General features: G+C 42.2%; 1 protein-coding gene across 6 annotated transcripts in view; it reads left to right on the top strand.

Moving 5' to 3' along the window:
• Positions 1–12,523, top strand: part of OPHN1 (oligophrenin 1) — a 271,254-nt gene extending 258,731 nt beyond the window's left edge. For 5 of the 6 annotated variants that reach the window (XM_053666511.1, XM_053666513.1, XM_053666515.1 and 2 more), the window contains exons 22-25: positions 5,844–6,009; positions 7,809–7,859; positions 10,076–10,117; positions 11,431–12,523. In XM_053666511.1, coding sequence (XP_053522486.1) covers positions 5,844–6,009; positions 7,809–7,859; positions 10,076–10,109 — 251 coding nt within the window. In that variant the 3' untranslated portion in view covers positions 10,110–10,117; positions 11,431–12,523. The remainder of the gene's footprint in view (positions 1–5,843; positions 6,010–7,808; positions 7,860–10,075; positions 10,118–11,430) is intronic. The other variant, XM_053666516.1, reaches the window with a different exon arrangement.
• Positions 12,524–13,868: the final 1,345 nt, after the last annotated feature.

Here is a 13,868-nt window from a genome sequence, read left to right as displayed (position 1 = left end):
AGACTGATAGCCATCAGGTCTATGAATGCTAAGATTTTTTGGTTGTCATTTAAGAAAGAATGGGGAGGGAGGGAGCAGGTTGGGCTGGAGAGGAAGGTCAAATGTCTAGTAAAAGTCAGGTTGTGGACCAAAGTTAAAGAGAAATAAAGAGGAAGTACAGTTGGTTGAAAGACCATAGTCTCAGAGGCTTAGCGGAGTCTTGAATGGCACTTGGGCTCTAGGGTCTCCAAGATTTTAGTTAGAGTCCTGCATCATCCTTGCTGTGGGACTGTGGACAGGCCACAGTCTCTCTGAGCCTTTGTTTTCTCATTCGTAATGTGAAGATAATAATTGTGCCCATAGGGCTGCTGTAACAATGAAATATCTGAGTGCTTGGCACATAATGTGTACTCAGTAAAATGGCAGCAATTGTTTTGCTTTTATAGGAATCTAATTACTAACTACATGATCTTCGTTAGGCAGACTTCACTTCCTTGAGCCAGATTTCTCAACAATGGAGACAGTGCCTATGTTGCAGGCAGGGTTTTTGTGAGGTTTAATTATAAATTAGGTGTACAAAGTATTTGGTGATATAATAGAAGTTAAACAGATGATGGTGCTACGGGGTGTGTAACATCCCCCCAGGAAATGGCAGGCATGGAAGGTGGCAGAGGTAGAATTTTCTGTCTTCTGGAACTTATGGAAAGAAACCTCAGGCCTCAAATATGGATGCCATAAAAGCTCAGAGCTTCTTTTTCCACCCTGAGCTTGTCTCTGACCAAGTCACAGACAAGCAGAAAGAGGAAGATCATTGTTGAGGGGAAGAGGCGAGGAAGGATTCTTAGCCCTCCCTCCAAGTCCGGCTCAAGTCTGATTCCTTCTGCAATGCTTTCTGAGACTCCTACCCCAGAAATTCTCCCTTACCTTACTTCTTTTTGCACCCAAGTTTAGCCCTCTAATATAAGTGTTGACTTACAGACTGCACACATTTCCTATAAGAGTAACTTCATTTTCCAACTCAGTTGTGAGCCTGTGGAGGGCGAAGTCTATGTTAGATCTTTGTGTGGGTTTCTAATGAGAACATAAGGCTGGGCACAAAAGCCCTCAAGAAATACCAGTGTATTGAACACCTTTCCATTTAGATTTTAGAATAGCCCTGGAATTTGGGTATATCATGTCTGTGTGTATCAGAGATAGCACAAGTGGGGACTTAAAAAAAAAGAAAGCTTTTTTCATTGTCCTTTCAATGTGCAGAACATTTTTCTTGACTCAATGAATATTTCTTAAATACCAGTTGCATGAAAAGCAATTTGCTTAGGCCCCTGATGAATACAGAGATGAATTCTACCTGATCTTGCTCTCAAGTTATTCGCACCCTAATAGGGGAGACAGAGCCACCAAAACAAAGAGGTCTGAGTCACAGAACAAGAAAACAAGTGCCTTAAGAATCAGACAAAAGAACTCGGAACATCTTAGGCTTCTGAAGATACTTTACTTAAGCTGAATGTTGATGGATGATGCAGATTTGAGCATGTGGGAATAAGGCAAAGGGCATCTGGGAATGAGATGATTAATTGTAAGAAATGTACGTGGAACAACAAGTAACACTTTTTATGTGGACTGTAGGCTCTGTGAAGAACTGTGATGGAAATGTAGATCAGAAACATCCGTTGAAACCAAAAGGAAGAGGGTAGTGAATTACAAGTCAAAAATATTTGAGTTTATTCTGCAGGCAACAGGGAGCTATGAAACCAGATCTAAGTCTAAGTCTAATTATCTGTCTGTGTATCTGTCTGGATTTTTTTTCAAGCTGCTTAAGTACATGATCAGAATTGGGTTCCAGGGTACTCAAAAGCAGCATATAAAATCAGCAGGGAGAAATATATGTCTGCAGACATATCATGGATGCAGTGATCTGGAAAACAATCCAAGTCCACATTGTACAAGTAGGGAAGTGGTCAGCTCAAGGTCACACAGCAAGTTCATTTTACTATTAAGACTAGAATCTAGCTCTCGTGACTCACAGTTAAATAACTCTTCCCTTCCCGCCTCTTCAGTTTGACACTGTGGCTTTATTGTTGCAAGTTAGAGTTAGGAGAATAGCCCTGGAATTTGGGTATTAGCGGAGTCTTGAATGGCACTTGGGCTCTAGGGTCTCCAAGATTTGAAAGAGCTCCAAGATGGGGCTCTTTCAACCAAGAAAACCCTTTGCTGCTACTTCAAAGTTTGACTTGTAATTCATCATCAAGTTGGAGCTCCCAGTAAAGGACCTACAAAGACACAAGGCTAATGACATTTGTTTTCCAAGGCCTTGGGTTGATGTCCATCTAGATATGGCTGTAACTTGGGAAGGAATGGGGTTCCTATTTGGAGGGATGGATATCTGGTTCTCTCATCAAGGGAAGTGATAGCCCAGGATTAACACAGCTTTAGGATAAATGTTTTTGGCTCTGACTGTAGCCTGTGATTCCTGTTCAACATCTCCTCCAGTAACCAGTAGAAATGGAAGAGCACTGTCAGCTCTGGTAATCTGTGATCTGCAGTGAGCAAGCTGTATCATATAGCCTAGTGGCTCTCAATCCTGACTACACACTGCATCATCTCGGGAGCTCTTAAAAATACCCATACTCAGGTCCTACGCAAGTCAATTAAACTAGGATCTCTGAGGATTGGGCCAAAGTAATGTACGATTTTAATGTACCAGTGTGTATCCACAGTTGAAAGCCACTCATACTTGGGAATACATGGGATTCAGAAATTAGATGGACCTGGATCTGTTGCCAGTTAACTGTGAGGTTACCTCTCATCTCTGCATCTCTTCTTCCTCAACTGTAGAACAGAGATAATATTTTCTACCTTACAGGGTTGTAGCCAGTGATAGATGAGAATCTATGCATAAAGTACTGAGTATAGTATCACAGTGCCTGGAACAGAGGAGATGTTCAGTGAAAACGTAGCAAAAATTATACTATTATTTTATTATGACTACCACTATTATTATATGTACTATTTAATTATTAGTAATGACAAAACAGCAGACACTACGAAGAATAGTAGATGCAGCCATCACTCTACCATTTACCTCAATGATTGTGGGTAAGTCATTTCATCTTTCTGAACCTCAGTCTTCTTCTTTGTAAAATGGAGATGACAAGTAAAATCCATCTGATCTTCCCTTCCAAGCTTATTGTGAACATCAAATAGTTCCCTGGGAGAGTGCTTTGATCTGGTATAAAGTGCATTAGAAAAGTCAGATTATTATTATTATTTGGGTCATTTTTTTTCCAGTGTACCTAGCCTGGTGCTAAGGGTACTGGTATGACCAGATGTGCAAGATGCAGTCTGGATGAAGGGACAGAATTTATATGTGTGTACATTAATAGTACCTGTTTCATTCCTCCATTAGAAAACCAGTCTCACTGTATTACTAGCATTATCTCTTTTTATATCTGTCTCCATCATTAGGATGGTTAGCTGGGGTATGGCACAAATAATGCCCCTTCTATTATAAAATCTTTTCTTACAAAATCATAAGCATGGAGTTCTGTAATATAACAATATCACACTCAAGCACACCATAGGACATTTTAGGTGAAATGTTCAAATTAAAAGTATAAATTATTACACCCATATTATTACCATACCAACCACACTCAAGCAGGTGTTACTTCTGCTAGACCCTATATAAGCCCTTCATGAGTGTTTACTTGGGTGGGAGTTAGCTGTGTCCCCGGAGCGTTCAGAGAGGTAAGATTTGAGCCAAGCGTTGAGGAATGGTTACCATACAGCAGGGGTGTCAAAGTCATTTTTACCAGGGCCCACATCAACCTCATGGTTGCCTTCAAAGGGCCGAATGTAGAGCTCCTTGCCCCTAGTTAAGGAGTAGTTACATTTATCCAGTCCTAAAATTACATTTGGCCCTTTGAAGGCAACCATGAGGTTGATGTGGCTCCCAGTGAAAATGACTTTGATACCCCTGCCATATAGTTAAGACATGAGAATAGGGGCATATATGGAACAAGTAGGAGAGAGTCTAATACTTAGTTACCCCGCTGTATGCAAGGCATTCTCTATAGGCCATCTAATTTAGGAGGGGTTATTATCCATTTCTCAGATAAAGAAATTGAGAGTCAAAGAAGTGAAATAACTGCCCAGGGTCCCATATCTTGGAAGTCACAATACGTGTCCTCAGTGCCAGGTCTGCCCAACCCCAGACTCTGTGTATTTCCCGCGATAGCAGACTGTCTCACCCAGAAGTAACAGTCAAGAGCTTGCTTTGACAGGGTAGTGAGGAGACCAATTTGATGAGAGTGGAGCTGGTCCAGAATTAGTGCCTGGGATGATCATTGGGGACCAGCTCACAGAGGGCCTTGAATTTATGTTAAGGGGTTTGAACTTTATTCTCTATGTTTAATAGAAACTGAGAACTTTTCTAAGGAGGAGAAAAACAATGTAAAAATACTTAGGGTAAATCTGACAACAGCACTATATGGATTAAAGTTAATATTTTTTAATATTTACCTTAAACTTTTTTAATAGAAGAAAGCTTGATGAATATCAAGATTTACTAACAAAAATGGAATGAATATCAGGATCTACTAACACCCTTGTGTAGTTGTGTGTAGTTGTGCCTATTTCCACATGGTGTTCATCAGGCCGTGAACACTTCCTGTAGACTTTGGTTTACTTAAATTATTTTATATGCATATATTTTTTGACCAGGCCCAAGTCTTTGTCAGTTCATACATGACACATATTGGTTAAATGCTTATAAGAATTGACTCATATGCTTAGCCTTTGTGGTTGGGCCTGACTTTTTCCTGTTAAGAAGCGTGGTTTTATGCCAATTGTTTTTTTTTTTATTTCTTTTCTTTGGGGTTAAATTTATTTGGACCTGATCCCCAAAGCGGATCAGCTGGATCAATGAGTATGAAGTATCTCATATGTATGATTTTGCATGTCACCCACATTGTTCCAGAATTGCTGATGGCTGTCTAGACAGAATAAGCCTAGGGTACAGTGTCACCAGCAATGTGTGAGTGCATCCATTTCACCACACTGCTGCCAGAAATGTCTTATAAAACTGATACATATTTTACCAGAGACATTGAAATAAAGAACAAACTGACACTAACCAGGGGTGGGGAGATAATAGGGGAAAGAAGGGGAAGGTCATCAAGGACTCATGGACAAAGCCAACAGGGGTAGGATCGAGGGTGGGAGGTGGGAGGTGGGTGGAGCAGGGGGAAAATGGAGACAACGGTATTTGAACAACGATTTAAAAAATACGTATTTTTTCCTTGTCCCCTTGTCTTGTAAAGGAAAGGGGGTATTTTATTAATAATGATTAAAAAATGATGTATATTTATTTTGTACAGACAGACCTGGGAACTGGAGACATGGAGGCAGGCAGGCGAGTTAGGAGACTGCTGCAGTTTTCAAGGCCTAAGCGAAAAAGCCTGGGGTTTGGTGATGGTGACTTTAACAACTTCACATTCATCGTCCAGCATTGACTAAGCACCTAGTAAGTGCCAGGCACTATACGGAACGTATTAGCACCTAATTAAATTCTCTCAATATCATTATGAAATAATATATTATTGGTCTTGATTATATAGATAACAGAAGTGAGAGTCAGCAAATTGACATGACATGCCTTAGGTCACACAAATATAAACTTCAGAGCTGGTGCTCAGACAGACTTTCTGGAGGAATAGCTGCTGGAAGAATGATTTTTTAAAAATACAGAGTTGTTAGTGACCAAAAAGACATGGGTGCCAAAGGAGGCGGCCTAGATAACTCTGATGTTGCGTAGTTTTCCACTGGTTAACCATCCAAGTTCTTGCTGTTGTTTTCTCTTCCAGCAGACTCTGACAGTTTCAGCAAAGTGCGGCCTCCAGGAGAAAAGCCAACCATCGTCCGTCCCCCAGTGAGGCCTCCTGACCCTTTCTGCAGGGTGCCTACTCCCCAGAAAACAGAACCAAAGCCAGATATTGTAGCTGGCAATGCAGGGGAAATCCCACCATCCGTGTAAGTAGAGTTATTCCTCGTTCTTGACTTAAGGCCCATTTTAGGCCACCAGGAATGCTGCCAGCATTACCACTGTGGTTGTGAAGGGCGGACAGTGCACAGCCCTGGGGCATCATCAGTTCATAGTGTAGCCTCCCAGGGGTGTCCAGTTCTCAGGCTGCAAAGTGGCCCAGCATGGCTATGAATGTGGCCCAACACAAAATAGTAAATTTACTTTTAAAAAATTATGAGATTTTTTTTTTGTTTTCATTACTGTTTGTGTATTTAATGTGTGGCCCAAGACAACTCTTCTTCCAGTGTGGCCCAGAGATGCCAAAAGATTGGACACCCCTGGGACTCTAGGGGAATGCACAGTCCAGCCCTGTTTAGAGTGTTCCACCCAACACTGAAGGTGGAGAGATTTCCCCAAAGCTGAAGAGTTTGAACCTTAGCGCCTAATAGGAGACCCATTGTTTCTAGCTGTCCTGAACTCTGAGGAGTGATAAGATTACCTTTAGTTTTCATGCTCCCTTGGCTCTGGAAATTTTTCTTTTTTCTTTTCCTTGTTATTGCTACTGGTCCTTAAAAGTAATTTAATGAAGATTTAAAAAAAATCTTCCAAAATGACTCAGATCTTCCAGAGAGCCTCTTGCAGTGTGTGAGCCTTTCTGAGGCTGGGCTGCAAACCAAGGAGCCAGAGCTAAAGCTGCTACAGTAGGGTCGCAGCAGTTCCCAGGGACCTGCCTGGCTTGGCTGCAGCTAGCCTGGCTGACCTCTCCTCAGTCAGCACCCGGGATCCCTCTCAGTATACTTCCTCCTGGGGTTTCTTTTTCTTGTGTCTCTTATTTTCCATAATTATGAAATGTGATATATATTTTTTAACTTACACCATTTTGACTCATTATAATGCTAACTGTACAAAGGGCAACCCCCCAAATCCCAGAATTTAGTTATAAAAATGGTGTATTGATCTTTACATGTTTAAACTTCAGTCACCTCCAAAGTACGCTCCATTTGATGCAATACACATATCGAGAGGATTTTTCCACTGCTCAGAACAGTTTTTTGAACTTATCGATTTGGATGCCTTTTCATGCTTCTGGCTGTTTTTGTTTCACCTCTCCTACAACAACACAACTTTTCCCTTTGAGGACTTTTTTCATCTAAGGAAACAAAAAAGTTGCTCAGGGTGAGATCAGATAAATGGGGAGGGTGGGGCACAGGGTCATGCCATTTTTGGTCCAAAACTGCTGAGCACTCAGCATGGTATGGACAGGTGCACTCGTAAATCCTACATTATGAAATGGGCAAACACATCAAAAGGGTCTTCAAAAAAATCACTAAAGCAGAATGCAGCCTTTCACACCAACACCAGCTGGTGCACTGATACAGATGGGTCCCTAGAACACTCACTTAGCAGGAGGAGCCTGTACTACAAGGTGCCCGCCCTCCAGAAGGTACATCCAGGTTTTTTGGAGGTCCCCCCTCGTATTTACACAATGCCAAAATTATACTTTGAAACCTAGGACTTCTTTCAGTTATTTCTCACAAGAATAGCCTAAGTGGGCAACATACATAGACCATTCTGAACCAGTGGGGAACACACAGTATCAACCGGAGCCTTGAAGGTGCCTATGGTCTCTGAGCCATTTCATATTCTGATACTTGGGTTTCTCCCCAGACCCATGTCCTTTGCAAGCCAAGCCATGGCTTGGCATTGGTGGCCCATCTGGTTCATATTCTCTTGTTTTTCCATTGGCCATTGGCTCTCACACATATTCTAGAGAAACTCAAGGGGTTTGGTTGGCTTCTGTTTACAGGGTGGCTTCCAGGACCAGGTTCTTTGAAACAGCTTCCCGGAAAACAGGAAGGTAAGAGACATAGGCGACAGAAAATAAACAAAACCACTTTTTAATAATATTTCATTATTAGCATCTGATTTGCTCTTTTCCATTCTTTCTCTATTTCTCTGTGTCTCTATCTCTCTCTGAACCTGTTGTACCTGTCTGTCTTTTGTCATGCTATTTGTCTCTCTTACACTCTGTTTCTTTTTGTGTCTCTATCATTCTGCCTCTTTCTGACTCTTTTTCTATTATGTTTATGCTTCTGTCTTTGTCTGTCTGTCTCTCCCCATGTCTTTCTTTGTTTGTCTCTGTACATTGTTTCTTTACCTCCCTTGTTTCTTTTCCTTCTCTCTCTCTGTCCCCCCCAGCACACACACAGCACTCACATGCCAAGTGGTATTACAAAAACTTTGCACTCAATGTAGGTCTTATTTTTTTTGTTAGTTTACTTATTTAGAACTTAATATATCTGTATGTGGAGCTGAAAATGATGATCTGTTTAACCTGTGCTCCATGCCTTTTTGCTTCCCATTTGTACACCTGACATTTGAATGACCTCACTCCCTCATTCATCTCCCTTCCATGACAATTCAAAAACAAAAAAAACCTCAAAGAAAATGAGAAGTAGTTCTTCAAGAAGGGAGGGGAATATGGCTGAGTAAGGCAGAACAGCTTATGCAACACAGGTTAAGGAAGTGATTAGCATTCTACTTTGGCTAGAATATGGGGGTGAGAAGAGGAAAGTTTAACTGGAGTTGAGGCCAGGAGGATGGATTTGGGCCAGATTGTAAGGGCCTTGTATGACATACTAAGGAGTTTGGTCTTTATACAGTAGTGCATTGGGAGTTATGAAAGACTTTTAAGCATATGGTGCATATTCAGAGCTAGCTGAATTGTAAAAATAATCGTTCTGTTAGTAATTGGAAAGATAGATGGGAAAGTCAAGATCCTGATCTATGGCATTGCCAGTAGGCATGAAATGGAAGGAGAGATTTTTCTCTTTTAATTCTCACCTGAGGATATGGTTATTGATTCTAGAGAGAGGGGAAGGGAGAGGGTGGAGAGAGAGACACACACAGAGAGAGACAGAATTTGATATGAGAGAGAAACATCAACCAGCTGCCTCTCATATGTGTCCCGACCGGGGATCAAACCCACAACCTAACAACTTAGGCACATGCCCTGATCGGGAATCAAACACAGAACCTTTTAGTGTCCAGGATGATACTCCAACTAACTGAGCCACCTGGCTAGGGCTGGAAGGAGAGATTTGAGGTAGATTCAATAATATCTTGCTGACCTTTCAAACATGGAACATTGGAAAAGGATTAAGACAGAAAAATCTAACTCGGGTAATTAAGTAGATGGTACCAACAATAAATCATGGAGGAATAGCATTTGTGGAAACATTGCTCTGCTCAATTCTAGACACAGTGTTTTTAAAGACCCTATGAGACATCCAGATAGAGATGTCCACTAGGTACCTCAACTCATACTAGTAGTTGGGGTTGTACCTAGAGATTTAGGGGTAGAACTTCTGAGATGGAGGCATTCACATATACCAAAATGTGAATAGAAGCTCTTTTGGGGGTGGTCCTCAGTATTTGCTGGTGATTGAGAGCATGGGTGGGAATATGATTGCTCAGTGAGTAGAGGTAAATAGGCTTAAGAGAGAAGAAAAATACAATGCTTAAGATATAGCCATGGGACCAGCTGTTGTTTGGCATATTGTGGCCACACTATATGGGGTTTGACTCTTCAGGATGGTATGTTCCTTCCAGCTATCCCCTAGACGAGGCTAATGTAGAATTGATCTAAGCACATCAAAGAGGCCAGGCAGGGCTGCTCTGGTCTTCAAGTCACAGGAGGATTCATGATTCACATGGCATTTGCCCTCCCTCCTTGCCCCTTCTCCCTTTTAGAGATAATTACAGAATGTAGTGTCTGGTCTTGGGGCGATTTCTCTGGGCTCCCCTAGGCTTCCACAGTCTGGCCCTCAAAGTCCAGCGCATAAAAGATGTCCTTGTGTACAGGAGACTGGGTTCTCTAAATCTGCCAGAGAGGTAGCCCAAGCTGTAAGCATGGAGCTTGATGCTTTGAAATATCTGGGTGGAATTACTTAGCCATTTTTTTGAATGACCACATTGGCACTGGCGTATAAGGACCACCCTTACCCTTGCTTTGCCTTTCCAGTTTTGATTTCTAGAGTCTTAGTGAAATGTCTTTTCCTCCTTTACCCACAGTTCTCAAGGCAGACTTCCTGGAGATGAGAGTTGAGGCCTCAGGTATGTAGTCTCCCACCCCTGGTTACAGAACCTTGTTACACGTGAGCCTTCTCTGTGGCATCTGACTTTTTGAAGACTGGAATACCATGTCAGTTCAGAGGGAGAAAACTTATCTCCATGCCTTACTTCATTACCCTCTAATGATATGACCCTTAACCTTACTGCTTTCTAATTCTGAGATTCTTGGTTAAGTCTGTTTGTTTCTTTTCTTTCCTTCTTTAATTGTTTCTCTCTCTCCCCACTTTCCTTCCTTCCTTCCTCCCTCCCTCTCTCCCTCCCTCCCTCTCTCCCTCCCTCCCTTTTCCTCTAGCAAGACTATAGTATAGTTTTATAAAGTGCCTTTGAATCAAATTCATTAGAAATCCTGGGCTGTGTGACATTTTAGGCAAGTATGGTTCCTTCTCTGAGTCTCAGTTACCCAATATATAAAATGAAAAGTTTGGAACCTTCTAACTCAGGTAATCTTTGAGTCTATAAGAAGATCCGTTACCTCTCTTTTGGAAGTATAGCAGGTACCAAGAGTCCAACCTTAATTTTTGTAAATCACTATTTCAACATTACCCACTGAAACTGCCTTCTTAGGCCTTTATATTTGTCTAATGTAAGGCACTTTCACATTCATTAGCTCACTTGATCCATATCAAATGTCAGATATAGGGAGGATACTGTGTATTTTTAACTCAACAAATAAAGGAGCTGAAATTCAGAGGGGATAAGTAACTGCTAAGGTCAACAGGAGCCATGGAGATGATGGAGATTTCTTCATCAAGGAGTTCTCATTGTTTGACTATTAGATTGCTGGCATAACATGAACCAATGTACACATAAATGAGATCGCGGTGTCTGAAGCAGAGCTTGCCATATGTTCCCCAGGCTTCCTTTTCTTTATCACTGCCAGCCTTCAGAGGTGCATAGGTATGTAAGCTTTTTCTCTATCCGCCTTCATGGAAGTGAAGTCTCAGTAAAAGGAAGCCTGGAATTATTGTAGTGCTCCAAATGCTCTAAAGGCAGTAGCCATGTCATGGTGGGGTGGGGTGGGTAATCTCAGAGGTATCAGGCTTCTGAATCCCCTGTAGACTTTTGGGGGATTAGAGTTGAGGCCAAAGGCATACATTTCTATTACTGAGTATAGCACTTAAGCCTGATTCATGGGATCAGAATCACAGGGGCCTTTTCCAAGCCAGCCCCTATTATTCAGAAGGTTAGCTACCAATTTTATGGTTAGCTACCTACCAAGAGAGGCCTCACTGCTAAGTGGCTGTTAAGTGCTTGACCCAAGCTAGCTAATTCCTATTCTCTTCTTTCCTTTTCAGGTTGTAAAAGCCTTGGCCTCATAAGATCCTTTCCTGGTTCTAAAAGGGTCTTCTTCAAACACTTGTGTGCTGAGTCATTTTGTGCTGAAGAGCATCTCCTTCCTGGCCCTGCCCCATCAGGCTCTTGGATGCTATAAATAGAGGGCACATGTCCTAGAACAGGTTTATTTCTCCTTTGTATTGTGTCTTTATCCCCTCAGAAAGTCTATGGTGAGCTCCTGTAGACCGAATGTCTGACCTCCCTCAAGCCAAACTCTGCAGAAACCAAGTTATCCATTCACCTGAGCTGGAGAGTGGAGCTCAGTTTTCAACTCTTCTCTGAACTTCCTGCCTCCTCAAAAGGTCATCAAATGCAAAGATTTGGGGCTAACCACTGATATCAAAAGTCTTACCCTGAACAAAAAGCTACTTGGGTTGGGGCCATTGATTACCCTGGAAGCAGAGAAGTAGGAACGTTTGCTAAACATTGGAGAATCCTAATATGCCTTTTACTGATGAGATGGAGCCTGGTGCCAGCTTGGAGCTCTGGCGCTGCAATTTGTTGCCAAGAACCTGTCTGCTCCTGTGGGGCTAGACAGCTTGGGTGATGCCCCCCACAACTTTCCATGTGGACTCAGGAAGGTGGCCTTCCTGCTCTTGCAAACAGCCACTTAGGACAAATCTGCAAAGCATGTTTTGCATGTCAAAGCCTCCAACTCTGAATTAATTGTCCGCCTGTTTTCTCCTAGCAGCTTCCTCTCCAAGAAATCAGGAAAGAAAAGCTGAAAACAGTTCTTTAAAAAAGGGAGACTATGTTTGTCCTGCAGGAGTTCCATTTTGGGGTCAAATGCTGGGAAAAATATTCCAGGTGGATTGAGGCCAGGCAGCTGCCACGTTACGGGCAGCTGTCATGTTATATTGTGTTTGCCTTCTGCAGGTTAGCCCTTTTAACTCCTGAAATAAGCAGTTTTTAACCCAGTGGCCATGCATGCAGGAACATCATGGAGCCTCTGAAATGGTATATAGAATTCCAGGACAATGTGCCGGTTCTGGAGAGATGTCCATAACATTCTACTGAAATGGGCCTGTGACCCAATAAAGGTTAAGAACCACAGCCTTGAGATAAAAGACTCTTTTTTTTTACAACCCATAAAGCATTTGATTGGAAGGGCCTTGCAAAAGCATTTAACTCTTAACTACCTAGTTTACCATTGGGGAAACAGGCAGAGTAAGTTAGGAGCTATGTCTAAAGAAGTCTCCAGGTCCTTGGGCTCCTACCCAAGGTTGTTTCAGTCACACCACACTTACCTAGCAGGGATATTATGATGGGCGGCTTTAGTGGTCATTATTTTGGCTCATTATTTTGGTTATTATTTGGGAGTTTGGCTTTTACCCTCTTTCTTGATCCCCACATATTTTCCACCAAGTGAAATACTCCCAAACAAAAGCTCCTAGTCTTCCTCATTTGCCATCTAAATCAATGAGAAAACACAAAAGGGCTAATGAGTGAGAAATCTGAGGAGTAGACCTTTCTGATTCCTGCTTGTTAAAGGGAAACTGCTAGAGCAAGCATTGTCACTTGTGTTCCCTTGCTGATGCCAGTGGAACAAAACAGGTGCTCAGAGTTCCATCCAAGGGTCTTTGAACTCTACTTCTTTGGGTGACTTGACTGGTTTACCAGAATCAGGATATCTGCTTCCTATAGCAAGGCACACAGTGGGGAGGATAAATAGGCCTTTCATCTGGGCACTGCTTTGTTTCCAATACATGTGCACACATTGCGTCAGGTGGGCCTCACACAGCCCTATCATCCAGGAAGAGCTCCACTGCATGGCCTTAGAGACTTCCCTTCTCCTCCCCTCTGAGTCTGTTTCTCCATTTTAAAGAGTTAGATTGTTGCCAGTTGGCTTTAGCTAATGGATGTGAGAATTACCCAGCAAGATGAGTGGAAGACTGGGAGTGAACAGGAGTTTTAACCTCAACTTCACTGAAGCTCAGAGAGGTGATATAATTTGCCCAAGGTCACACAGATAGGAAATATATTGGGGCCTATGTCTTCTGTTTTCTCCTATGCTGTGCTACTTCCTTGGGAGAGGAGGAGCAGCCCTCCAAATCTTCAGCACTTAACATCCCCTTAAGAACAGTATAGGAAATGGAGAATCCAAGGAACTTATATGCATGAACCATGGACATGAACTGAGGGAGGGACTGCTGGAGGGAAGGGAGATACCCAGCAGAGGGGGGGGGCTGAAAAGGAATAATTGGGAAAAACTATAATAGCATAATCAATAAAATATATTAAAAAAACCTCAGCATTTCTGGGAAATGTCAGGAGCTCTAAGCTTTTAATTGCTTCAACTCAATTGCATCAAAACACATTGATTCCCACCCTTGCCCCACGTTGGTGTATATCCCCATAGTTTTACGACTTGAAACTGCAGATTGCTCTTTTGTTCATC

The sequence above is a fragment of the Artibeus jamaicensis genome, unplaced genomic scaffold (assembly GCF_021234435.1).
Source record: "Artibeus jamaicensis isolate MK-2021 breed Jamaican fruit bat unplaced genomic scaffold, CSHL_Jam_final contig_457, whole genome shotgun sequence".
Lineage (NCBI taxonomy): Eukaryota > Metazoa > Chordata > Mammalia > Chiroptera > Phyllostomidae > Artibeus > Artibeus jamaicensis.
The sequence above is the reverse complement of the archived record's forward strand: the minus strand, read 5'-3'. Positions and strand labels throughout refer to the sequence as shown.